At 34.6% G+C, this 25,479-nt stretch overlaps 2 protein-coding genes and 1 pseudogene across 2 annotated transcripts; 2 read left to right on the top strand and 1 right to left on the bottom strand.

The window, feature by feature from the left end:
• Positions 1-6,886: 6,886 nt before the first annotated feature.
• Positions 6,887-9,329, bottom strand: LOC139882225 (heavy metal-associated isoprenylated plant protein 8-like; annotated as a pseudogene).
• Positions 9,330-9,546: 217 nt separating this feature from the next.
• LOC139882227 (uncharacterized) lies at positions 9,547-10,469 on the top strand. Its single transcript, XM_071866589.1, has 2 exons — positions 9,547-10,146; positions 10,251-10,469. The coding sequence occupies exons 1-2, from the start codon at positions 9,547-9,549 to the stop codon at positions 10,467-10,469; spliced, it is 819 nt and encodes a 272-aa protein (XP_071722690.1).
• A 12,147-nt stretch (positions 10,470-22,616) lies between these two features.
• On the top strand, positions 22,617-23,405 carry LOC139882224 (uncharacterized). The gene has a single exon (XM_071866588.1). It carries the CDS (start codon positions 22,617-22,619, stop codon positions 23,403-23,405), a length of 789 nt encoding a protein of 262 aa, XP_071722689.1.
• The last annotated feature ends 2,074 nt before the right edge of the window (positions 23,406-25,479 follow it).

The raw sequence follows: 25,479 nt of genomic DNA, 5'->3' as shown, positions 1-25,479 counted from the left end.
AATCTAAGTTATGAAATCGCAAATCCAATATCTTCCTCTATTTCCAACAACCTTTATGATCTGTTGCAATATGCGAATGAGGTAGTCAATAGATGTTAAGTTCAATATAGGAAATTCAGGATATCACCTAATGAAATGAAAATTTCAAGCAAGTTCTTTCAGAGTCAAGACGAGAACGAAGGAGGAGACTTAGTATTCTTGAAAAACCCACCATGGAAAGGAGTATTACGATTCGGTAAGCAAGGCAAGTTAACGTCACTATACATGATTCCACGCAGAATCATTCCGGAGATCGATAAAATCTCTTATCGTTCTATCATGCCATCAGTAACGTCGAAGTTCCACGTGGTGTCTCATGTATTAGTTTTCCAGTAGTAAATTCCGACCTTTCCCATATTTTAAATATCCATCAGTTGAATTCAGACCAGACTTATCTTATAAGCAAGTCTCATACACGACTCCCGACAGCTTAGAGAGAGGATGTGTATCATGATTTTATTTCAGTCACATAAACGAAGCATTCCATCCATCAAACAAGTTCATTTTCGAGGACGAAAATTCTTAAGGAGGGGAGAATTGTAACGACCCGAAAATTCGAACTTAGATAATAGTGTAGCGACAGCGACGTGCTAATATTTTAGTAATAAAATTTAATCGAGTGATATCGACGCGCGACTATTTTCATTGAATCGATTTGATTTTTCTTCGCGTAGAAAATGGATTTGTTATTTTCGAAAAATCTATTCGTGTTGTAATGTGAGTAAATTGTCGAGTAACGTTTCGACCTAATGCTGCAATATCGCGACTGGAGATCGAATTGCGGAACGGAAGATCTACTATTAATGGTCCACTATTGACTTATTATATATAAATAATAATTAATGTGGTGGGACCCACAAGTATAATTGTGTTTCCCACCACCACCGACACTCACTTCTTTCCTCCTAATACTTTCTTTCTTTTCCTATCCATGCACAATAGAAACATGTATATACTTCCTCCGTCTCGCCATTTCATTCTTCTTTGACAACAAACAAACTACACAGCAAGCAACCACAAGCAAGCAAAGTTTCTTTCAAATCAAACCAATTCAATACAACAATTACAGTTCAAATACAGTAAAATTACAGCCCAATTGTTCCGTAACAAGCCTACGGAGAAATAATTTCACGAAATCGACACATGCAACACTGTTCAAACTCGAAATTTCCAGAATGATCCCAAATTGACATATGTCGTACTAGAGACGGAAATAAACGTTTTTCATAGAAGGAGTATACCGACTCGATGGCTGGAAACCACTGAGTCACGACCGAGTTAAGATTGGGCCGTGATCGAGTTGGAAGAATCTTGACCGAGTTCGTGCACCAGAACCGTCCAGGAGCTTCAACGAGTCGAACCGTGCATCAGCCGACGTGAAAGGTGGTGGCCGGAATTTTTCAAAGGTAAAATCCAAAGCTTTCCTGTGTGTAATTCGGTCTAATTTTAGCATAAAAACGTTCCCAAACAACCATAAAACAACATACTAACAGCTTAGACCTCAATTCGACAATTTAGAAAAATTTAACCGAAACGTAGAATTGAAATTAAAGACTAACGGAGCGAAATTGAGAGGATCTAACCGGATATTTGTGATCCTTGAGACGAGACGAGTCGATTGGTATATGGATCGGAGGCAGTCGTCGCCGGAATCGGCAAGAACGACGACGACACAGTGAGTCGGCACGGAGAGATCGAGGAGAGAGAGAGAGAGTTGTCCGGGGAAGAAGAAGAAGAAGAAGTGATTAAACCGACCGGTCCAATCCTTTTTATAGCCAATCAGAAAAATCAATTTTATTGTTCAATTACTAATATGCCCATTCCATTTTTAAGTATTTACAAAAATGTTAACGTGTTTTTACCGGTCAAAGAAAAAGTTAAAGGTTATATTTGTCTTTTCATAGAATTAAAATCGGTTCTTTCGGTTTATTTCGGTTCAATTTGGTTTATTTTAATATGATTGGGCCGGTTTGATTTTAATTATCTGCACCTGGGTTAAAAGACTTTTATACCCTTCACTGTCTTATAAAATTGCAAAATTACCAACGAGTTAGATTTCAGTCAAAGGTTATTCGGGTTATTTTACAAAATCCGAACCAAATTTATTTTCCGAACCTAATATAACCTAAAATATATGTTCCGAACCTATGAAATTTTTATAGTAAACTAAAAATATTAGTTTCTACAGAATATCAAAAGTTCATAATTTTCCGAAGCCAGATTTAATTTATATTAATTTCTGTGTTGATTTAGTTTTAAGAAAATAATTTAAAAGTAACTAAGTATTTCAAAAATTATTTTAATCCATATTCTAACGTAGGAAATAATTTCATAATTTTGGAATATCATTTTCAACCAATAGGAATATTATATAATTTTTTGATATTTATTCTATTATAGGTAATATATAATAAGCAATTAAACTAAGGAAATAACCTTTAAGTCAATTAATAAATAAAAATAATGGAAGAGTAATTGATTTGAAAGATAGGAATGTATGCGACGAAATGATGAGTAGGATTAATTCAAGTAAATTTTCTTAAAAAGCGTTAATATTTACGAGGTTAATCAATGATATTTCGATAGGTGATTAAATCGCGACGTTACGTTACGCAGAAGGAACGACTCGAGACTCAACGATACTGTGAGTGTTACTTTCATTTTCATTACGAAGAATATGTTGATGCTTTATGAAATATATATATTACTATGCCATAGTTTTCGATTATCTTGCTGCTTAAAATTTATTTAAATTTATGGCATAGATAAGTATTATACTTTTGAAAACTGGAGAGAACTTTCAAATATCCTTTAAGCAAAGTTTTATTTGCTTCTTAACGACAAATTTAAAAGCAAGTTTTGCTTTATTATACATAATGTATATAAATGCGAACCCAATGTAAATGTTTTATTCGAGGGGATTCGGTCGACTTTATGGCGACCAATCCAAAGAGAGTACTTGGTCCTTACGCGGCCCCATGTTTACGGTCTGATCAGAGGGTACGGCTCCCCTAGTTTATCTAGCTGGAGTTTATATTTGCGCCCATGTTGACGGGTGCCGAGATTAAGGATACTACAGTGGGTCCCCCATAGTAGTTATCCTAAAGTTTTTCCACCGAAAAGGGTTCGATAAATATTTTACGAGGAATTTTTCTTTATAAGTGTTTATGAAGAATAAAGATGTATTACCACGAGTTCTAATGACAGAATAATTTATGATGTTTTAGAATATAAATATTTATTATTAAATGTTTCATTAAGTGTTTTCAATATAAAACCTCACTAAGCATTATAGCTTACAGTTTTCTACAAATAAAATGTTTTCTCCAGGTTCAGGTTACGAGGCATGGCTAGGGCCCAGTTTCCGCAGACGATAAAAGGTACCAACGGGCCCCGCATTAGACCAATGAGAGGGGTCGAAATGCGGACGTCTCATTTTATTATATAATATATTATTATATAAATTATTAAAATTTTATGTAAAAATTATTAATATATAAATTAAAATTTTAACTTATGTAATTCTCAATAAATATTTGAATATATTTAATTTTTGATCTTAAATCTAATATGATATTTTTTAAAATTTTAATGAAAAAAATTTTAAAAAAAATTCGTTTTATCCTCCTATAGATCCGATGTTATAAACGAATCCATATAGTTAAATCTCTACAATCATATATTTCTAACCACCCGCCACCACCTCTCGCCACAACCAGCTTCGCCATCCCCGTTTGCCACTGCCACCAATTATACCATAATCAATCGCCGCCACCACCCATCATCATGACCATCATTGGCCAACAAATAAATTGATTTTGTAATAAAATTTGATTTTATTTTCAACATATTTAATATTAATAATTACTTTTCTTACATATCATTAATCTATCTATATCATGAAAATCAAATTAAATTAAATTAAATTTTAATCTTCTATATCTTCTATTTTCAAAAAAAAAATCTTCTATATCTTCCATTACCGTCTGACATAACCCACCACCAACACGACTTACCTCCTACCACTATGATAACGCCCAAAAATGTTATTATTTACGTTCCGATTTTGTCATCGCTTTGTTCGTTCTTGTACAAAGTGTCGGTTTCTAAATAAGTTTTCTTTATTTGTTAGATTTTATGTTTGGTATTTCTTTTGTGATGCAAATGCAGGAATTAAGAAATATTTTGATCTTTTAAAGTGCTTATAGATATGTTGGAGCTTATTGAGGCAAAAAATCGAAAGAATAAGAGTTCATGCACATGTTCTGATTCCATCGTGATTTTCGAACAACATCTAATGTGAATCAGCGAATGTGTTCAACATAAAAGTTGTAGATCAAGTCATAAAAAATCAGGTCATTCGGACATCGAGAGCTCAAGATATGAAAAGTTTACGAAAACTGGACGAAGCTAAGCATAACCCGCGCATATGCGTGGAATTATGCGTGGAGGAACAGAAAATCCCATGCATTATGCGTGAATTATGCGTGGATTATGCGTAGGACAACGGGAAAAATGAAAAATCACGTAGAACCCACGCATATGCGTGGTGTTCTGCGTAAACGCGACGACAAACACTCTTATTATGTTTAGGACTTCTTTTTCAATCCTCAAAACATTGTAACTATAAAAGACAAAACCTTATGTTATTCTCTTTAAAATTCAAACATAAAATTGACATTCTCATGCATAAAGTTGAAGTAAAATATGAAAGGTTTGGTCGATTTTTCAGAAAAAAATATGTATATAATTTTTTTTGAAGTCTTGTACAAAAAAGATAATCTCATGATATATAATCTTTAAAAAATAATTAAATAAAAATAGTACCAAATTTTTTATTTATATTAACCTCATTTGAGTTTTATTAGAATCTATTAGCCAATTAACTAATTACATTATCTTTACTATATATGCTCTTTTATTAATGGACTTAAATATTATATTATATTTAAAATTTCAAATATTATAATTGTCTAAATATATTTAATTTATTCAAAAATCATAATTTTTTATTGCATTATCATAATTCTTTATTTGTATCTTTCGAGACATTTTTTGACCATCTTAAATTACCACGTGTAAAAACATTTGCAAACATAACTTATAATCATATGATTTATATCTACATAGAATTTATTATCAAAATTGTAGTGAATTAATTGCTTAATCATCAAAGCTAAAGCATCTCCATATATTTTTCCAATTTTCCTTAATTATATTAATCTTAGAAATAATAAACAATTTATCATAATTACTCCTTCCGTATCAAAATATATGATGTTTTAAATTTATAGATTTATCCAAATGAACATATATCTGGTGAAGATTATTGACTAAATACATATTTAATTGTATGAATCTAAACATCATGTATTTTGATATAAAGGTAGTAATTTATACGAACTTGAGCCTTAGAAACTATTCTATTTTAATGTTATACTCCTCCATCTCTAATTAACTGTCGCATTTTCTATGCAAAATTGGCATAAGAAATGCGACAGTTAATTAGGAACGGAGGTAATATATATAATGATTAAAATAATTTATTAGAATATTAAATGAAAAAAATAGATAGTATAAACTTTGAATTGGTTATATATTGTTATAAAGACTATCAAAAATTAATTGTGTAATAAAAAAATTATAATTAGTTTATATTAATTTTTGGTATTATATTTTGGCATTATATTAATTTTTGGTATTATATAATTATGGAAAAAATAATTAATATTTAATTATAATTTTCCATAAAAATACTCTTTTGCGAGGCTTTTTTGTGGTGAATAAAAAATTTGTTTATCAAAAACGAAAATATATTCCATAAAAATCACTCGATATATGTAGGCTGTAAAAATTTCTATGATATAATATTAATATATTATGAGAAACTTGATAAATATATTTATCTTACGATAATTGCCTTTTAATTGAAAAGTAGAGATACTATCTTTTCATTAATATTTTTGAAATTATTATTATATTTTTTATTAGTTTTGAAATACATATATCCAATTTAAACTACCACTTGCATAAATCCTGAAATTTTTTCTCTTTTTTCTTTTTCCCTTCAAATTTTAAAGTTTTAATAATTTTTTAAACAAAAATATTGGACTATTTTCTATGTTATTGATTCTTTCATAATTACAACAATCTTTCCTTCATTGATTTTCTTAGATTTATTTTTTAAAACTAATTCTTTGAAAAACGGTCTTCATCATGGGTTGCAAACTTAAATTATGATAGAATTTTTGGTTGTGTAATCTGTCAATTTTTAAATCGAACTGACTTGTATTACTTTACATTGTGACATAATTTAGTTCTCTTAATCGTGGATATTATAAAAAATACATTAAATAAAAAGGATTAATAAGTCAAAATAAAAGTTAATTTTTTTGGATTTAATATTTTATCTCTAGGATTTAGTCACACCCCATTAAATTGTCTTTCAAAATGAATTGAATTTAATTGTATAATTCCATAACTATATAATCAAGAATTAATAAGGTAATATATCTATGTGGCATCTACTTGTCGAATATTTATGTTACCACTTGTCACGTTGATAAAAAGCCTTGAAAACTATCATACTTTAATATATGTATATGTATATATATATATATAAAGATAAAGATATTTCCATAATTATATAATCAATAATTAATAAAGTAATATATCTATGTGGCAGCCACTTATCGAATTTTATGTTGCCACTTGTCACGTTAATAGTAATATAATCAATAATTAATAAAGTAATATAATTTTTTTCTTTTTTTAAGTTTGAAAATGATCATCACTTTTATTTTTTTACTAATTACAACAACTATTATAAAAGTTGATGCATATTTTTTTACATGATAATACATGAATAAACATTTTCATCGCTAAAAGTTTGATCTGGATAAATATAATTAATGGAATATTGAGGCGGGTAATGAAATACATGTTCATTGTCCTCTACTTTGATTTTGGATTTCTTTGGTTTCTCCTTGTCCTTGGGCTCTTCTACCTTCAAAATCTCCACAAACTTTCCTAACCTCTTGCCGGCAGTTTCAGACACTTTTTAAGGATCAAGTATCCCTTTCACTATTACTTGAGAATTCCCCATACCTCTACCGTTAAAATTCCTTTTAACACACGATCAAATTACAAAATCGAGTGAGAAATTAACTAAAATTATACATGGTAACTTCAAAAAAAATTATACATGATATTCCAAATCTATAAATAATACTCCCTTCGTTAATAAAAGATATAATATATTTTGATTTAAATTATATATGAGAATATTATTTTTAAATAAAATAAAAAGTTTAAAAAATATGTACTGTGAGAATAAGATAACTTTCATTTTCTCTATTGTGAGCCTAATATCTTCTACACAACCTTGGCAGTGCATTAACATTTTGAACACCACAGTTATCACTTTAGGCTGCAAAATTAATACCATGTTAACTTACAATTAACTATATATTTTTAAATAATAAAAATATTATTTAATAAGTACCTCTTCTTTCTTCTTGTCTGGAGTTTTCTCTTCCTTAGTTTCTGGTATTGGACTCTGTAGCTCACAATTTTTACTATATTTTTTCCGAATTCTTGCCAAAACTCTTAATGGATCGGCCTTTGTACCTTTGACTATAACTTGATTGTTATCAATATCGATCTCAATATCTTCAACTCCTGAGAACAAACATAATATTATATTCAAAAAACGTGGACGAAAAAACAAATGAACGTACTATTTCGAAAACACAAACCTTGGAAGCATTTCAAGCAATCGTAAACTTTGTCCGAACATCCTTTACAATGCATGTACACGCGTAGGACGATTGGATTCTGTTCTTCCAACAATTCAGAAGCAAGCAAATAATCAGTATATATATGTATGTAAACATAATTATTTGGCAGACGGAAATTTTACCTTGTCCATTTTCTTTCCACGTGAGCAAATAGCTAGATGATGACTATGGAATTTGGAGAATTGGCTAGTAATAAAGTTTTTTGGTTAGAATAGAAGAATGAATGATGATACGATCGATTTAGTTACTAAACATTACTCGTCTACACATAATTTAATTTCCAGATGTGTTTTAAAGCAGTTTCAATCAATTAATTAGAGCTTAAAATGCGTTAGGTCCTGTAACCGTCCATTGTAGCCTCTTCTTCTTTTTTTTTTTTTTTTTTGAATATCCATTGTAGCCTCTTCAAGTTCTTTTCTTAACCTAAAATAAATAAATGGGCAACTATTACATGAATTTTATCCTGTAATTAATGTCAATTTACTAGAAGGGATAATATCACCCAAAGGTACTTATAACCAAACTTTTTTAATAAAAAGTTACCTCGAGACTTTTTGTTAACGAACTCATATCTATTCAGTTAAATTCTTAACAAACTCATACTTGCCGTTAAAAAAATTGATAGTCACCGAATTCCGGCTAATCTTACATGGCCGGACTTATTTCGACTAGATGAACATCATGGTGGTGTCATTTTTCAAATTTGGAACCATTTGGTATAGATCTAAGTTTAAAGTTTCAGCCATTGCACCTTTAAACTTATATCTACACCAAACGATTCCAAATGTGAAAAATCCGACACCACCACGACGTTCATCTCGTCGAAACATTTCAGACCATATAAAAATTTCCTGTATTCGACGACCAGCGACCCGCGGCACCGCCAAAAGTGGCGGAACCGGTGGTCGGTGGTTGGTAGTCGCCGGATTCCATCAAATCTTACATGTCCGGACCCGTTTCAAGGAGATGAACGTGGTGGTGGTGTCGAATTTTTCAAATTTGGAATCGTTTTGTATAGATCTAAGCTTAAAGGTGCAGCCTTCGTTAGGTAAGATTAACGGTAGATATGAGTTTGTTAAGAAATTTAACGAAATAGGTATGAGTTCGTTAGCAAAATGTCGCGAAATAAATTTTTGTTTGGTTTCAGGTACCTTGGGTGATATTATCCCGTACTAGAAAGGCAAACGTGTCTCATAGTACCATTACTATTCTCAAAGTCATAAAACGACCAAAAGAGGAAACCAGATATGGGCCCAGAGCTGGGCTGAAATTGTTGGGCTTACAACGGGCCAGCCTTTTTAGCAAATACGGAATACAAACCGCCGTCATTTTTTTAGATAAGGCTGAATAAACAAAAGGCCTGTGGTAAAGTTTCATGCTCCCACGTATCGCCACGCGTCCATCAAATCTAGTACCACGTCGAAAGGTCAAACTATATTCAATTATACTTTGCCGCTCAACATCGATCACTGAATTCAACCTGCATGACATGAATTTGTTGTACCAATCACACTAGTTTGAGTTTCTATTCTCTGGTATGTTCTCTTCTTTTATTTTGTAAATATATTATTATAGACTGACCAAATCATTCATGATTTTCTTTCCTCCAGTCCTGGTTATATATATTCTCGTTAGCAAAATCTTGTCAAATTGATCTGATTCCTGAATAATCCGCCAGCAGCCACTGATCAATAAACTAAACAAAACAATGTCGGGCGCAACATTAGCCATGGCTCCTCGGTCCGAACAGGAAGCCTCAAAATCAAACCGAATCCAAACCCAGCAGCAACAACAGTCCCTATTTGGAAATCTCATGGGTTCGTTACGAGTGATCGAGCTCCAATTAGTAGCCTTCATAATGGTATTTTCGATCAGTGGCCTTGTCCCACTACTAGACTTGATCTTCCCAATATTTACCTCAGCCTACCTTCTAGCCCTGTCCCGGTTCGCCTTTCCGGCTCAGGGACACGTCAGCAGCTCCGGTTCTCAGGAGCTTTTTCAAGGAAGCAAATGGTTCAGGACGTATGTAGTAATCGGGACCTCAATTGGGCTGTTCTTGCCTCTTGCTTACGTGTTGGGTGGGTTCGCACGCGGTGATGATCACGCGGTTCGGTCCGCTACGCCACACTTGTTCTTATTATCGGCTCAGATACTAACCGAAAACATAATTAGCGGTCTGTCCTTGTTTTCCGCTCCGGTCCGGGCTTTAGTCCCGTTGTTGTACACTGTCCGGAGGATCTTTGTGATTTTGGATTGGTTGACTGATGTATGGATCAACAAAACTCTGCCAGCAAATGCACCCACCAAGGTAAATTCAAGTACGCTTATTTTTTCCCTGAAGATTTTTCAAAAAACCCAATAATAGTCCTTATATTCTTATTTTGGTCCTTGATCTGTTGGTGGTTGGTGCAGGATATTGCATGGTTTTGGTTCGGAAGGAATCTTGCAGTTGCGAATTTGGTCTACTTCTCCATAAATATGTTCTGTTTTCTGATCCCTCGATTTCTTCCTCGGGCGTTTGAGAGATATTTTAAGGACCGGGATGCTGAAACCCATTCCAAATCTTTGGAGGATCACCGATCGACAGAGGCCAACAAATCTTCCCAACCAACCGATAAGAAATCTGATTGAATTAGGATGCTAGCTCCCAGTGCTGTCTTCTTGTGTTTCTTTTGTTTGCAACTAATTCTGTTTTTTAGTTTCTCTCGTATCTTTTACATTGTTCCTATGTACAGTAAAATAATACGTCGTGCCTAGTTGTTTTTATTGTGTAGTTCTTCAAAACCCGATTCACATATATAGTTGACCTAGCGAGAGTCAATTTTGAAATCTGTGAATCAATTTGGTTTCCTTTATGATGGACTAGCGCTAGGAATATTGCCCTGATCTGACATCTCTCAAGTCAATTTAAAGTATTCGCTGCAATTTGACTTGCTCACCGTTGACTTGATTTTCCATTTCCTTTGATTAAACTTATGCGAGCATATGCAATTACCTAGGTAATCCTTTTAATTGTGGAGAGGTTAATCTCCAAGAATGGATTCAAGATTTCGTGGTTGATTGGTTAATGTTTTTAGCATTAAATCAAGTCAAATTTATTGATTTCAAGGGCAAAGCAATATATTTATATCAAAACTTTTATACTTCCTTACGACTCCTACCGATTTGAAAATTTTCCGGCGATGGAGGGATCATAGTCCTTTTCAGACCCTCCTGACTTCCGCCTCTGACAGCGATTGTAACTTCTTTTTTTTTTTTTTCTGAAATGATTTAGATTTCGTTTGTTTTGATTTTTAAAATTATTATTTTTGCTTTTTAAAATTATTATTTTGGAAAGTAATTTTCGTATATTTAATTTTTTAACTTTTAAAAAACAAATATGTAGGAGTTATTTTAAAAAAAATAATCATTTTAAAAGATTGAAACACCAATCCTTATTCTTCTCCCGACAACGAAAAGTTCTATATATATTCATCAATACAGACGTTTAATACATGATTTAATTCCCAAATAAAAAAATGCATGTTAAGATTCCAAATTTTACTATACATAAAGAATTCAACTTTCCAAGCCGAAAGAAAAAAGATGCTTTTTCTGATCTTTCAGTTGCGTGTTGTGTTGGTGATGGGGAATGGATTCCCATTATTGTTGCTAATTTTGTCAAATATTCTTCTGCTTTTCTAATGATTTTTACCAACATATTTCATGACAAATTAAATAAATAAATTAAGAAAAGGTTCGCTTAGGAGGAAATTACATATATATTTAGAAAAAAAATTAGGTGGATATTTTTGTTGAAAAAGGACGGGAGGTGAACATTTGTAATTGGACCGAAAATCGCGTTTCCGGTCCAACAAATTAATTATGCGTAATTAAGGTTAAATAAGACCGGTTTTAGGATTCCCGGTCAAACTAAGACCGGGTTTCCCATTCCCGGTCTTTAGTTTTTTTTTTTCGAAATGCCACGTGGCAAGCCGTGAGTGGAGCGTTTCATGTAACCGGTCAATGCTTTTTCCGTCAAAAATGTAATCGTACCGGAATTGCCTGAAATTCATATATGTTGTAGACGAGACCACGAGGATCTCGAAACCGGCCAGAAAACGTCGAATGCCGGCCGAAAGTCAAAGCTTTTCCCTCGTCTAATTATTCCGTCAAAAATGTAATCGTACCGAAATTGCCTGAAATTCATATATGTTGTAGACGAGACCACGAGGATCTCGAAACCGGCCAGAACACGTCGAATGCCGGCGGGAAAGTGACTGTATTCGGACGTTTTCAAAATTTTAACCGAAACTTTGAATCAAAAATTAAGACAAACGAAAGCGAGATAGAAAAATTAAATTATACCGTCGTGTTTGGGTTGAAGAGACGAATCTTTTGGTACGGGAAACAAGGCCGGAGATGGCCGGAATACCAGTTGACGAAGAGAGAGAGAGTCGGGAGAGAGAGCGAGTTCGCCGGAGAAGAAGTAATTAATTAAGAAATGTTAAATTACTATTCTGCCCCTATAACCGGTTTTCTGAAAACCGGTTTTAAACAAAACCGTTTTTCTCAAAACCGGTTTTCCCAATTCCGGTTTTACTTAAAACCGGGAATCCCATAACCGGTTTTAATTAAAACCGGAAATCCCATAACCGGTTTTAATTAAAACCGCTTATGGGGTTACCGGTTTTAAGTAAAACCGGAAACCCCGTTTCCGGTTTTAACTAATTAATCATCCCCGTAATCACAATTAGTTGGACCGGAAACGCCGTTTCCGGTCCGGCTATTGATGTTCACCTCCGGTCGAAAAAGGACACAAAAGTACTGTACCCGTTCGCTTAGCAACTTCCATGCAAAAGAAGTTAATAATGGAATGAATTAAGGCAACGCAAATGCATCAATTAATTACACAAATATCGACTCTTTTCATAACGTAGACACAATTTGTGATGAAAAGCTGAATGTAAACAGAAATAAGGAGTTCGGGTTCTAAGAACCCGAACTTGACCTTAATTACTGATTAATTGGGTGATTAAAATTCGATTAAAGAAAGAAAATTCAAAATCGATGTTCCATTACGCGATCTTCATTATTAAGACATGATTACATAATCATATTAAATAAGTTCGGGACCAAAAACGCGATCATGCCAAAATCAGGGACCAAAAACGCGATCATGCAAAACTCGGGACCAAAAACGCGATTATGCTTTGGAAATGACATTAGCTGACATCTCGTGAGCTGGTCATGCTCGTGAACCAAAAACGCGATCATGTAAGAAGACATGCACTCTCGTGAGATGGTCATGCTCGTGAACCAAAAACGCAATCATGTAAGAAGACATGCATTGTCATGCTCGTGAGCTGGGAACGCGATCATGTAAGAAGATCGTTGTCCAAGAACGCGATCTTGCATGCAATGTTACACGTGCCAAACTCGCGTGGGTCTGTGGGATTGTGTTGGGATAACATTATCCATCCTCGAATGCTATAAAACAACTCAGTCTCTATCCCCACACTCAAACTCTATCTCAATCTCCAAATACTCTGTCATAAATATATCACTATGTCCGTCTCTATCTCCCAAATTGAAACTCTAACTTGCTTTGTCTCAATCTCTTTACACTTTCTCCATCTATCTCATAAATATATCAAAAATCTTTCCTTTCCAAATCCATCTCCGTCTCAAATCCTTTTCAAAACTATCTCAATCTAAATTGGTGGTAACAATTTGCAAGAAATTTCTTATATATTGTTCAAAAAATTTCCGTCTCGAAAATCAACGGATTATAAATATTTTCGATTCTTCGTTCTTATATATTTTTAAGGTAAAAAATGAAATTAATTTAGTTCTTATATATTTTTTAAACTAACTTTTTGGTTTGATATTTATGTGTTATAGTTTTATAACGAAATTTTTTGTATATGGTGTTGTGTATACTTAATTGGAAGAGTAATTTGATTAATCATATTATGACTGTAATGTTGAGTGTTTGGAGTCTTTAATTAATTGAGTATATTATCTATTGTTCATGTAAATTTGTTTCGTTAAATTCTAAATCTTTAACGATTGTACTGAAGTAGTTGTGCTCGAATGTTAAAAATCGATTCCGTATAGTTTGAAGAGTTTGAAATCGGACTTCTTTTATTTTTTAAATGTCTTATGTTAATAGTTCTTATTTATTATTTTATTGTATTTTATAGACCTAATAAGAAATATTTATTCACGTTTAGGTTATGGAGGCGTCTACGTCAGGTGGATCCCAAAGATCTTCGTGGGTTTTGCAAGGACCCAAACTGCTCGGTCTATTGTGGATGCAGCCGCATCATCGCTCTGCCCATATCTTTCGTTCCGCCCCAATGTACGACAAGGAGTTGCAAGTAAGAAGGTCTGACAGGATTATCTGGGATTTAGTTGGGGATATGGATTACTGTCAGAACATTGTCCGAGAACAGATTGACATGCTGGGGTTCAGATTGTTCTCTAGGATCGGTAAAGTCATATACGACCATCACTTAATTACGGCGTTGGTCGAGCGTTGGCGGCCTGAGACGCAGACATTCCACTTCACCGTGGGAGAGGCCACCATTACGTTACAGGACGTGGAGGTCCTTTAAGGTCTACGGGTAGACGGTGATCCGGTGACAGGACCAGATGGGGTACCCCAGGACCCATCCGAATTCTGTCGGAGGTTGTTCGGCTTCATTCCGGAATTAAAAAAGTTGAAAGTCTCGCTTAGTAGCCTCAGCGAGCACATAGAAACTTTTAATCAGTATGTCCCGGCAACACAGTTGCAGGCGTTGCAGAGGGCGCGATGCTTCGTTGCATACTTGCTCGCCGGGTTCTTGTTATGCGATAAGAGAAGCACACATGTTGATCTTTTCCTACTGACTCAGCTAGAGAATGACGACGTTTGTAGTACCCTAAGTTGGGGCAGCGCCCTTCTGGCGCATACGTACCGTAGATTGTCTGCGGCTGCACAGTTTGAGGCAAGAGATATTGATGCATGTGGACTCATAATCCAGACTGGGCTTGGGAGAGGATCGCTAGGATCAGACTGGAATTTCTTCGTGGTCAAGCAACGCCAATTGTTGGTCTTCCATTGGCTGCGAGGTAAGCTGTTGGGCCGATTTATCATTTCAATTCCTTATTGAAATCAAGTATTTGCCTCTTAGTGTTGTAATATAATGTATTGTCATTTAATTTCTTGATGCAGGTGGAGTAGTCGGCTGAGAAAAACACAGGTGGCAAGCCATAGTCTAGTTGCACTTTGGGATCAGTTGTCCTGGTTGGGCCCTAACGACGTAAGTTCATATCGAAAAATTCTTATATTCGTCAGTTTACTTATTTATAGTTCATAAATAATTCTTATAAATTTCAGTTCGAGTGGATGCCATACAATGAGAGGTACCAAACACTTCCAGACGGTTGTCGTGCTGGACATAATATATACGCGTCTGTCACATATCTCTACTTTTACCATATCGTGGAGCCACACCAACCAAATAGGGTATCGCGACAGTTCGGCTTCGTGCAGTCTATTCCCTCCGACCCTCTTTTTGATCGAGAAACGCAAAATCGTCTTCACCAAATGAAGAGGTCATGGAAGAGTAAGAATTGGACGGAAAAGCATGCCACATACCTTGAGCATTGGAACATGCGGGCACAGTACTTAATCCACGGTACTCCTGTTGGATACCTTACAGTGGATGACGACTATTTCGATTGGTACAATAGGCGAACCGTCCAATTCATTGAAGATCCTGGTCATCGGCACCATAGGAGCGGTTACCATGGTCACACATCTATTGTAAGATCCATGGTGCGTATTTTTTAATTACATGAATACTATACTTAATTTGAAGTACATTCAATTATCAATAAATCTTATGTGTTGTTTTATAATTATTTGCAGTTGGGGACGTTTGGCAGAATATTTGGGAGGAACTTACGCCGGAACGATAACGATTCCCATTGGACTGCAGAACAGATCACGGAGACGTGTCTTGCTACTGGCACGTAGATCACTGACCCGACAATCGGGTCTAGCCAAGGATACACACAGGTGGACCCGTCACAGGGATACGATTTGCCCCATGCTAGGGTATGCGGGGGGCGTCGCAGGGGACAACGAGCCGCAAATGATGCTCCTCCGCAGGCTGAAGCACCACCTCCCCCACCTCCAGAGGCATTTCCTCTCTCACAAGAGGAAATTCACACCCAAATAGGTGGTGGTGCTACATCTCAGGGGTTCTTCACAGGAATATCATTTGATGTTTTTGAATCCGCTTCAGGCAGGTCGGGCGACCAATCGCAAAACCCAATATTTTCCGACTACACTGCATCCCAAGATTTGGATACGCTCTTAGATGATCCACAGTGTCTGTCACAGCCAATTGAGAGGGAGTTTTTTGAAGTTGGGCGTCGTCGTTCCACGAGCAGTGCTTATCCGGTTGTAAATTCGTCGAGCCAGTTTCAATCACCGGTAATCGATGATACGAATCGTGTCGGTTTCGGGGCTTACACAGGTCCGCTATGACATGGGCTACAAGATTTTGTAACACATTCATGTCGTTGCCTCTGGTATTTACTCCGTAACAATTATGTTCAGGACACCATACCACCACTTTCCAAAAATTAGTTTCGTCGTTCAGCAAAACCCGGATCCTCCAGTTGCAATCAATACCGTGACGTTGCTCTATGGAATAGTCAGGCTTGCACGTAAGGCATTCTGCAACCCATGTATTATTGGTGCTCTCTTTAACGTAATAGCCTCTTCCCCTTTGGGCAGACCACCTCGCTATCGCATCATTAATCTCTTTCTTGCCCTTACTAAAATTTGTTCCGATCGTTATGTAATTAGGGTCGCCGGAGTACTTAGCTAGTGCATGTGTCATGCGGCGATTTGATACAATGTCAGGTCCTTCCATGTTGCTATACACATGATAAGTAGGTCGTACGTGTGTTACAACAGGCTGGATGTAATCCTCGTCTTCAGAAGATTCCTCATCGTCAGAAGTCTCGTATTCCTCGCAATCTTCTTCCGACTCAATCATAGGGAGTCCGGACAAATCTTCCTCGTCACTCTCTACTCCATTGTCGTCCTCATCGTCACGAATGTCTACCTGAGACCTACTTGACTGTACGTCGTTATGGTATCTAGATATTTCTGTGGAAGTTTGATTTGGAGCGACGGAGATGAAGACTTCACGACTAATTGTCGCAATTCGATATATCCACGATAGTTAATCGTCATCATGGATCACTATAGGAGCTTGCCTTTCACCGTTACCATCCGTGTATATAAATTGGAGATACAACTGCACCGATTCTTCCAGACGAATACCGATACTATTATACATTAATTCTAAAAATTCATCATAACTGATCATACGATCAATTAAACATTGTGAGTCAGCCATACCGTAACACACTAACTTATTATCCACTACAAGTAAAGAATTTCTCCAATACAAATTCAAATAGAAGAAAGACATATTGTGGCCGAATTATAGGAAGAAATTTGAAAGAAAGAAGGCTCTTAAAAAAATTGAAGAAGAATTGATTTGCGTCTGTTAGAAGAAGAGAAATGGTTGTGAATGATTTGTGCCGAAGATCAACCTTCTTATAGCAGCAGTATGTGACGACAATTCAAGTCCAACACTTGGCTATCTAATTTTTTTTAAATAATTTTAAATCAAAACATGTGGCTGGGAATCAATACAAGATCAAAAATCGTGTTCTAAGAACTCGAACTTGGTGGCGCCGGACGGGAAAAAGCATGATCGTGTTCCTAGAACACGATCTTTCTAGTATTCTAAGTTAAAAAAAATTATAGCATGATCGGGTTTCTAGAACCCGATCTTTGCAATTTTTTTTTTAAAAGTAAATAGCATGATCGGATTCCTAGAACCTGATCTTTTTAATTTTAAACCATGATCGTGTTCCTAGAACACGATCTTGCCAATATTTTAATTAATGTTTTTTTATATCATGATCGGGTTCCTAGAACCCGATCTTTTTAATTTTGTTTGTCAAGTTCGTGTTCTCAGATCACGAATTTCTTAATCACAGATTAACCATGTTCGTGTTATGAGTTTCCGATATCTATATTCCACCTCCACAAAACCAATTCAAACCCTAAGACTGTAGCCGACCCTGCAAATGCATTCATACGAGTATCCAACTTTTGCAAGGAAATATTCTAAAGGGGACACCCCATCCTTCCGGTAATGATAAACAAACTCATCCAATATCGAAACCATCAAATTTATTAGACAAATCGTAAATGGTTTGTGTCAAATCGTATAATTTTTACCTCATAAAATCGATGAGTCCGATTTAAAGTGAGTTCAACAATCATCCCTCTTACCAGTTAGCAAGTCAGAGCCCAAGCTCCTGTGAGTCATACTGTAATATACTTTAATGCACCCTGAATATATATACATACTACTTCCATCTCAAAATAGATGTAAAAATTTTTATATGTAAATTTATATTGAAAAATTTACATCTATTTTGAAACGGAGATTATAGTAAATTTTTTTTCCAAATATTTATACAGTATAAGTATCAAAGTAGGAATCTTATATACAATAGCGAGAATTTTTCAATTTTAAATGTGTTCCAATTGCAAATTTTATTATCAAATCAACATCCGACACATGACGTTTAATTAATGAATAGTAATTTGATACGTGTAGTTTAGAACTTTGAGTTTAATTAGCTTTTACGTTACAAATTTTAATCAATGATATTTTTTTCCTATTCTAATTAGAAAATCAAAACATAATAAAAATACATCCCTAATAAAATTATAATACACTATAATTTTTCTAATTTTCTTATTAAACAAATTTTAAATTCATTATATTTTTTTCCTATTCCTAATTAAATCGGACATATATTCTTTTTTCCTATTCAAACATGCTCATTATTAAAAAAAATTATTCCTAATCAAATTATTATTTATATATTATTTTCTCTAATTTTTTATTAAACTATTATTCCTAATAAAAATCATCTATGTTTTTTCAATTCTTAATTAAAACGGACGTCTCATATTTTTCAAACAATTAATGATTGTTCCTAATTAAAATTCATTATATTTTTTTTCTTATTTTTTAAATTAAAATGGACATATCTTATTTTTTCCTATTCAAAGGGACATATTATTAAAAAAATTATTCCTAATCAATGTATAATATATATTATTTTTTTTCAATTTTTTTATTAAACTATTATTCTTAATAAAAATCAACTATATTTTCTTCCTACTCTTAATTAAAATGAGCATATCTTATTTTTCAAACAATAGGAACAACTAAATTGATTAGATACAATTATAAATTTTATCATGAAATTAAATTTTGATATGTAATTTTTACCTTTTGTCATGTTTATTATTTTTGAAAAAAAAATTAATTTTAGGATCGTAGATTTTGAAATAAAATCAAAATAGTTATAATTGATATATCATTAAATTAATTATATTTTATATAATTTTTATATAAATTAAATAATGTTTAATACAAGCAATTATTATATAATTTTTTATATGATATATTTAAACTATTAGTTTTTAAAGATACGAATTTTCTGTCCAACGGACGGGTCAACTGACTTGTTCTTTTTCTAAAAAGAAGTATTTGGTGAAGTTTGCTAATATCATCATTATGGTAGATTTAGTACTTCTTTTTTATTAAAAAATTATCTTTAATACAATAGTTAATTAGGCGTTTTCTTTTCGTTTCTTCTTGACTTGCCTCGACTTGATTCACTTTGATTAATTTTGATTCACTTTAACTCAAAACATAACTTAACTAATATCAATTAATCATAACTAAATATATTATATTTTATATCATTAATTACCACTATACATTTAAAATATATTATAATATATATTCAACCACACACATCAATCATCCACTACCTACCTATTCTATACTTTTTCATATTATTATAATATATATTTAACCATACCTCAATCATCCACTAACTCATCCAATCAACCAAAATCACATTCAATCATCTAAAATCACAATCAAATACAATCGAGTCAAGACGAGTAGAAGTGAAAGAAAAAAAAAAGACCCTTAAAGACGATGGAGTATATTAGAAGAACGAAGCGATTGACCATCGGTACGAAGTCTTGAATAAACGAACGTAAAATATGATTCAAGGGTGGATTTTTGTAATTGTATCATCCGGTGAATTATTTTTCCGAAGGGCAAAAGTAACCGTTTGATCCCTGTTTCAAACGTTTTTGAACTGTTTCGTCCCTCCAAACATATATCGAACCAAATGGTCCCTCAAACGTTAATTTTTGAACTCGTTAGTCCCTCGACCCTGACAAACGTTAATTTTTGTCGATCTGTCACTTTTAGCCAATCATAGAGTGCCACGTGTCACTTACGTGTAAACAAAATTCCACCTAGGCTTTGTTGAACTGAATCGAACCAATTTATTTGTGGATTATAAACAAACGAACCAAATTCGTTCGCCTCATTCTTCTTCTTCCTCGCGGCATCTCTTCCCTCGCCATCGTCGATCACAACTCCGGTGGCTTATCCGGCTGATGGAAGACTAGTTTTGAAAGCTTACGTCGTGGGAAAGCTAAATATGAGGTTAGTTTTTTCTAATTCGGCTTGATTTTTCTTTAATTTTGAAATTAGGCTTCGATATGTATGAACAAATTTGGAGTTTTGCTTTGATTCTCTAATATGTTGTAATAGGTGTTGTGACGATCTTACCTATGCATTTTTCAGGAAAATACAGCGTGTTTAAGGGCTCTTACCGTCGGTTTGAAGATTTCGGCGCGGCGGTCCATGGCGGTGGTGGTGTCACGGCTCGACGATGGACGATGGCGAGCAAACCTCAAAAGCCATCTCTCTTCGACACCTCTTTCAATGGTACTCCATTTGCACCCCCACCCGCTTCTTCTATCCGTGTTCAATCGAAAGCTTCATTTGCGTTTTCGGTGACGGCTTCTTACGATCTGAATGCTTTCAGATTTGAACCGATCAGGGAATCCATCGTCTCGCATGAATCTAGGATAGAGAGAATTTCAATTTTGATGGATACGATGTCGTTATCGCTACTAGCTCAATGTATGTTTTGAATTTGTCTTTGATTTTAAATTAAGTATTTTGGATGTGTTGAATTAGGTTGTGAGGAAGCCAACTCACCTCTTCCTTGACGAGTTAGAAATTGAATATGACGAGCAAGACACATACGTGGTGATCAAGCACGCAGCGCTCTTCACTTCAACCATCATGAGCAAGCTCTTGGCTCGCCCCAACGTGAAGCTCTTCAACGTTGTGGTAGCCGAGGATTTGATAGTGAAAGGAGGCCGAGTCGATGGTGTGGTGGCCAACTCTTCTTCGCCTCAACTGGTGTTCGGCCGGATAAGCCACCAGAGTTGTGATCGACGATGGCGAGCAGAGAGAATGGCGAGGGAAGAGATGTTGCGAGGAAGAAGAAGAATGAGGTGAACCGGTTCGGTTCGTTTGTTTATAATCCACAAATAAATTGGTTTGATTCGATTCAACAAAGCCTAGGTGGAATTTTGTTTACACATAAGTGACACGTGGCACTCTATGATTGACTAAAAGTGACAGGTTGGCAAAAATTAACGTCCGTTAGAGTCGAGAGACTAACGAATTCAAAAATTAATGTTTGAAAGATCATTTTTTCGATTTATATTTGGAGGGACGAAACAGTTCACAAACGTTTGAAACAGAAACCAAAACCATCACTTTTGCCTTTTCCGAAGTGATAGCAAATGATGAAGAAATCTGGTGTTTAGGCTTCAAGCTCACTATTAAATTAACCACTAATCTTAATTCGATTGATAAAATAGTACTAGTTGATGAAATTAACCTTTTTTGACGTTTTAGTTCAAAAGAAAGTAGTTTTTTTCAAAAAAAAAAAGAAAAGAAAAAGTTTTTCTAAAAATTTAAACGAACGAGTAAACACACGTGTCATCAAAGCTTACCAAACCAAAACCTCTCGTAGTTTTATTTTTTACTACTACTTCGGAGTGCAGCCCAAAATAATTTTTCACACACTTCTCGGTGCTTTGGTCGGTTGTCCTTATCCTGGATGCTGAGAGAAAGACGTAACTACCCCTAATTCGTCACGATAATACCAAAAGTTGTACGAAAATCTATGGTGCGCAACAATGAAAATCGTACTATCCCTGCCTACGCAGCGCGGTTCATGCCATGCGCTGCGATTTTACCACGCGCGTTGCACAATATTCTATGTCTTGTCGCTCATCAGTTCGGATCTCGAATTGAACTCGAATTAGATCGATTCATCGAACGACTTTGAACGTGATTACAATGATCCTAATCCTTTCATTGTTTTTGGAACATACTACGTAATAATTAAATCCTCGAAAGCTAAAATAATTATTAAACCCTTTTAAAATGTAACAACCTACAGAAGAAGTTGGATGTGAATCGATCGATTAGTAGAAGATATAATCCTAAATCGGTGACACGGAACTAGAATGAACCGAACCGAATTGGTGCGATACGCGCGTAATTTGGCGCGTTAAGCAAAGGGGGATAAATAAAACCTGAAAAGCTAAGGAACGGTGACCTCTCAGCCTCTGCCTTGTTAATCAAGTCATCTGACAATCAACAAAAAAGACCTACCACTGTTCACCTCTCTCTTCTCTCTCTCTCTCTCACGCCACCGCAAAGCCCACAAAACCCTCATCACATTGAAAAAGAAAAGAAAAAAAAGAAAAAAAATCCAGAAAAGCGTTAATTAAAACAAAAGGCCATGGTGGAGCTTAAAAACAAAGGGAAGATCTTCCCTTCCCCAACTCCTCCTTCAAATGGTGACTACCTCTCCTTCCTAAAGCTTCTTCCTGCTGCCATTTTCACCATCGTTTCGGTCCTTTCCCTCGAAGACCGTGAAGTTTTCGCTTACATGATTACAAACTCCATGAAAACCACCGCCGCTGCCTCCAAGCCCATTGATTCCAAACGGTCGAGATCCTCGAAGAAAGGAAGTCCTGCTAATGGTGGTGGCGGAGGAGCTGGGGCACACAAGCCTCCTGTTTTTGATTGCGACTGTTTCGAGTGTTACCGGAGTTACTGGATAAAATGGGATTCTTCCCCGAATCGTGAACTCATACATCAAGCCATTGAAGCCTTTGAAGAACACTTGACAAAGGGTGAAAGCGAGAAATCAAAGAAGAGTCCGAGAACGAGTAAGAGAAGGGACAAATCGAACCGCCGTGTCGCCGATAAACCTGCCGATGTTTTGGGTCAGCACGAGAAATTACTACCCGTTGTGGCTGAAGATATCAAAGATATCTCTTTTATCGAGGAAGTTGAGAAAGATTCATCTTTTACGACTATTAATGTTAGTTTGAATAACGGTGCTGGGTCGTCGGTAAATGACTCTCCGTTGCCGGAGCCGGTGAATGTCGATGAAGGAACGGTGATAGTTCAACGGACGGCGGCGAGCGGAAACAGTCATAAGGGATTGGCCAGGAAAGTATTGCCGGACGTATTGGGGTTATTCAATTCTCGTTTATGGAATCTTTGGGGTCCGAATGTTTAGACCCTACAAGAATAATAAGAAAATGTATTTTTTAATTTTTAATACTACTTTTCGAGCCGCGAAAAAAAGTCAGTAAATTACTATACTTTTTGGTGTGGCAGATTAGTTTCCTACTCGAATGACAAGAGAGTATGGTTAATCAAAATCAACAAAGCTCTCTCTTAATTTGGCTTAATTTTGTTTTAGGTTTGTTAAGTTTATTCTTTTGAACTAAGATTCTGAGATTAGGTATATGATTAAGAAAGAGAGAAAATTTATTTTTAATGCACCAATGACATGTCGAAATGTGTTTTTTCTTTTTAAATTAGAGCTTGAAATGTAGTGGACTTCTTCCTTTTTATTTTATTTTTTGATTAAATCTTTCTTTCTTATATATATTATTCGGTGTTTCTTTTAAAATACCTTTTTTAAATGGTGACTGGATTCGGGTTTCCATGCAAATTAATGCTTTTGATTCCTTTTTGAGTGGAAACCCCAAAAATAATTTCCTTTATTTTTTTTTCTCCTTAAATTATGAGTGTGTGATTCTTTGATTTCCAGTGTCCTCTAACCTTGTCTGTAGTGAATTTTCTTTTGCTCTCAATTAGCCATTTGTATTGGATACTGCAAAGGCGATTCTGGGTTGGGATTAGATTTCGATGAAACTATATATATAGTACTGTTATTAGTAACTAATTAACATTGGATTGTAGTTGAAATTTGATTGGAATTTTCGGATGATCGATGGAAGTCAAATTTAGCATCTTTGAGCTCCGAATGACCTAGCTAGTTCAATTCTGGATTTGAGCTCTTAATTGATTAAAAAAGTTTGGAGTTTGCTTATGTTGTTTAGCTTTAAATAACTGTCCTAAAGAGCTGGGTTGGTTTTTGGATAAATGTTTCAGCAACATTAATTAATGGCTGCAATAATGGAACTTTTGAGTTTCCCTGTTTACAAGTATTTCGTCTTCTTCTTTCCACTTGTCCGTAATTTTGTGGGTCATTCAATCCAAAAGAATTTCGTCTTTTTCTATTTGATTAAAAGCTTGAAGCAATTAAACAGTTTGCTCACTTTAAAGATAAAAATCAAAATAAAAGGTTGCTAGTAGTAGTAACTCGGAATTTAACTAAATATAAATTGATTGTTCTAGAGTCTGTAATGTAAAGTAATTGAATAGAAGAGATATGAAGTAATTGAATAGAAGAGATATAGATGGTTATTTGTTACGAGTACTGGGTCCTACAAAAAGAAAGAAAGGTAAGGGGATTTGGTGGTCGTTTTCTTGTTGTTTTTAGGATAAGAAAACTAGAAAAAAAACAATTGAATTAACTCCATTTGTCACCTTTCCTTTTAGAACTTATATGCAATACACTCATAAATAATAAATTATACTGTATCAAGGGTTGTATACTTAATTGTAATGATGATAACATTTATACGCAGTGAAATTATTTTACGGTGAAAATTAACTCCCTTCCAACAAATTATTTTAGCTACGGAAGGGTTTTGATCTGTCAATTGACAGCCTACCTTGAGTCCTTGACTTTGAGTGGCAGTTCAGTGACCCTTAGACTTATTTCGCGAATCTAATTAGGCCGAAGCCATTAAATCTTGGCCCAACAAAATATATATGTATATAGATTTTCTATTTTATCAAAGTTAGGAAGGAAGAATTATAATATTTCTTTCGTCTATTAATACATATTTTTTTTCTATATATTTAAAAAAAAATATTTAATCAATATTAATAAATATATCTAAAAATGTTAAAAAAATACGGAAGGAGTAATAAACAATTCACAAATTTAGATCATTTTTAAACTGAAGAATTCTCGTTGTTTTGCTAATTTCCATCTTCATTTTGCTTAGCAGCCGGAAATACGGCTGCACACAGTATAGACTATGATGAATCTTATTTTTGTTGTTCTATCTATAATAATATTTTTAAAAATCTATTCATAAATTTTTTTATCGATCCTATATTCTAACCTACTAATAAAAATATTTGTTTCGAAATAATCGGAATCACGTCTTGATACCATGAACTAGCACAAAAATCGGCACATTATAAAGACATAAATACTTCCTCAAAGT

The sequence above is a fragment of the Rutidosis leptorrhynchoides genome, unplaced genomic scaffold, assembly GCF_046630445.1.
Source record: "Rutidosis leptorrhynchoides isolate AG116_Rl617_1_P2 unplaced genomic scaffold, CSIRO_AGI_Rlap_v1 contig246, whole genome shotgun sequence".
Taxonomy (NCBI): domain Eukaryota; kingdom Viridiplantae; phylum Streptophyta; class Magnoliopsida; order Asterales; family Asteraceae; genus Rutidosis; species Rutidosis leptorrhynchoides.
Note: the sequence above shows the minus strand (reverse complement) of the source record. Positions and strands in the feature narration are given on the sequence as shown.

What these genes read in the sequence shown, in the direction of transcription:
- LOC139882227 (XM_071866589.1), top strand. Translation starts at nt 9,547, where the DNA reads ATGTCGGGCGCAACATTAGCCATGGCTCCTCGGTCCGAACAGGAAGCC. An exon ending in CAGCAAATGCACCCACCAAG is followed by an intron (nt 10,147 to 10,250) that starts GTAAATTCAAGT and finishes TGGTTGGTGCAG; the next exon opens with GATATTGCATGGTTTTGGTT.
- LOC139882224 (XM_071866588.1), top strand. Translation starts at nt 22,617, where the DNA reads ATGGTGGAGCTTAAAAACAAAGGGAAGATCTTCCCTTCCCCAACTCCT.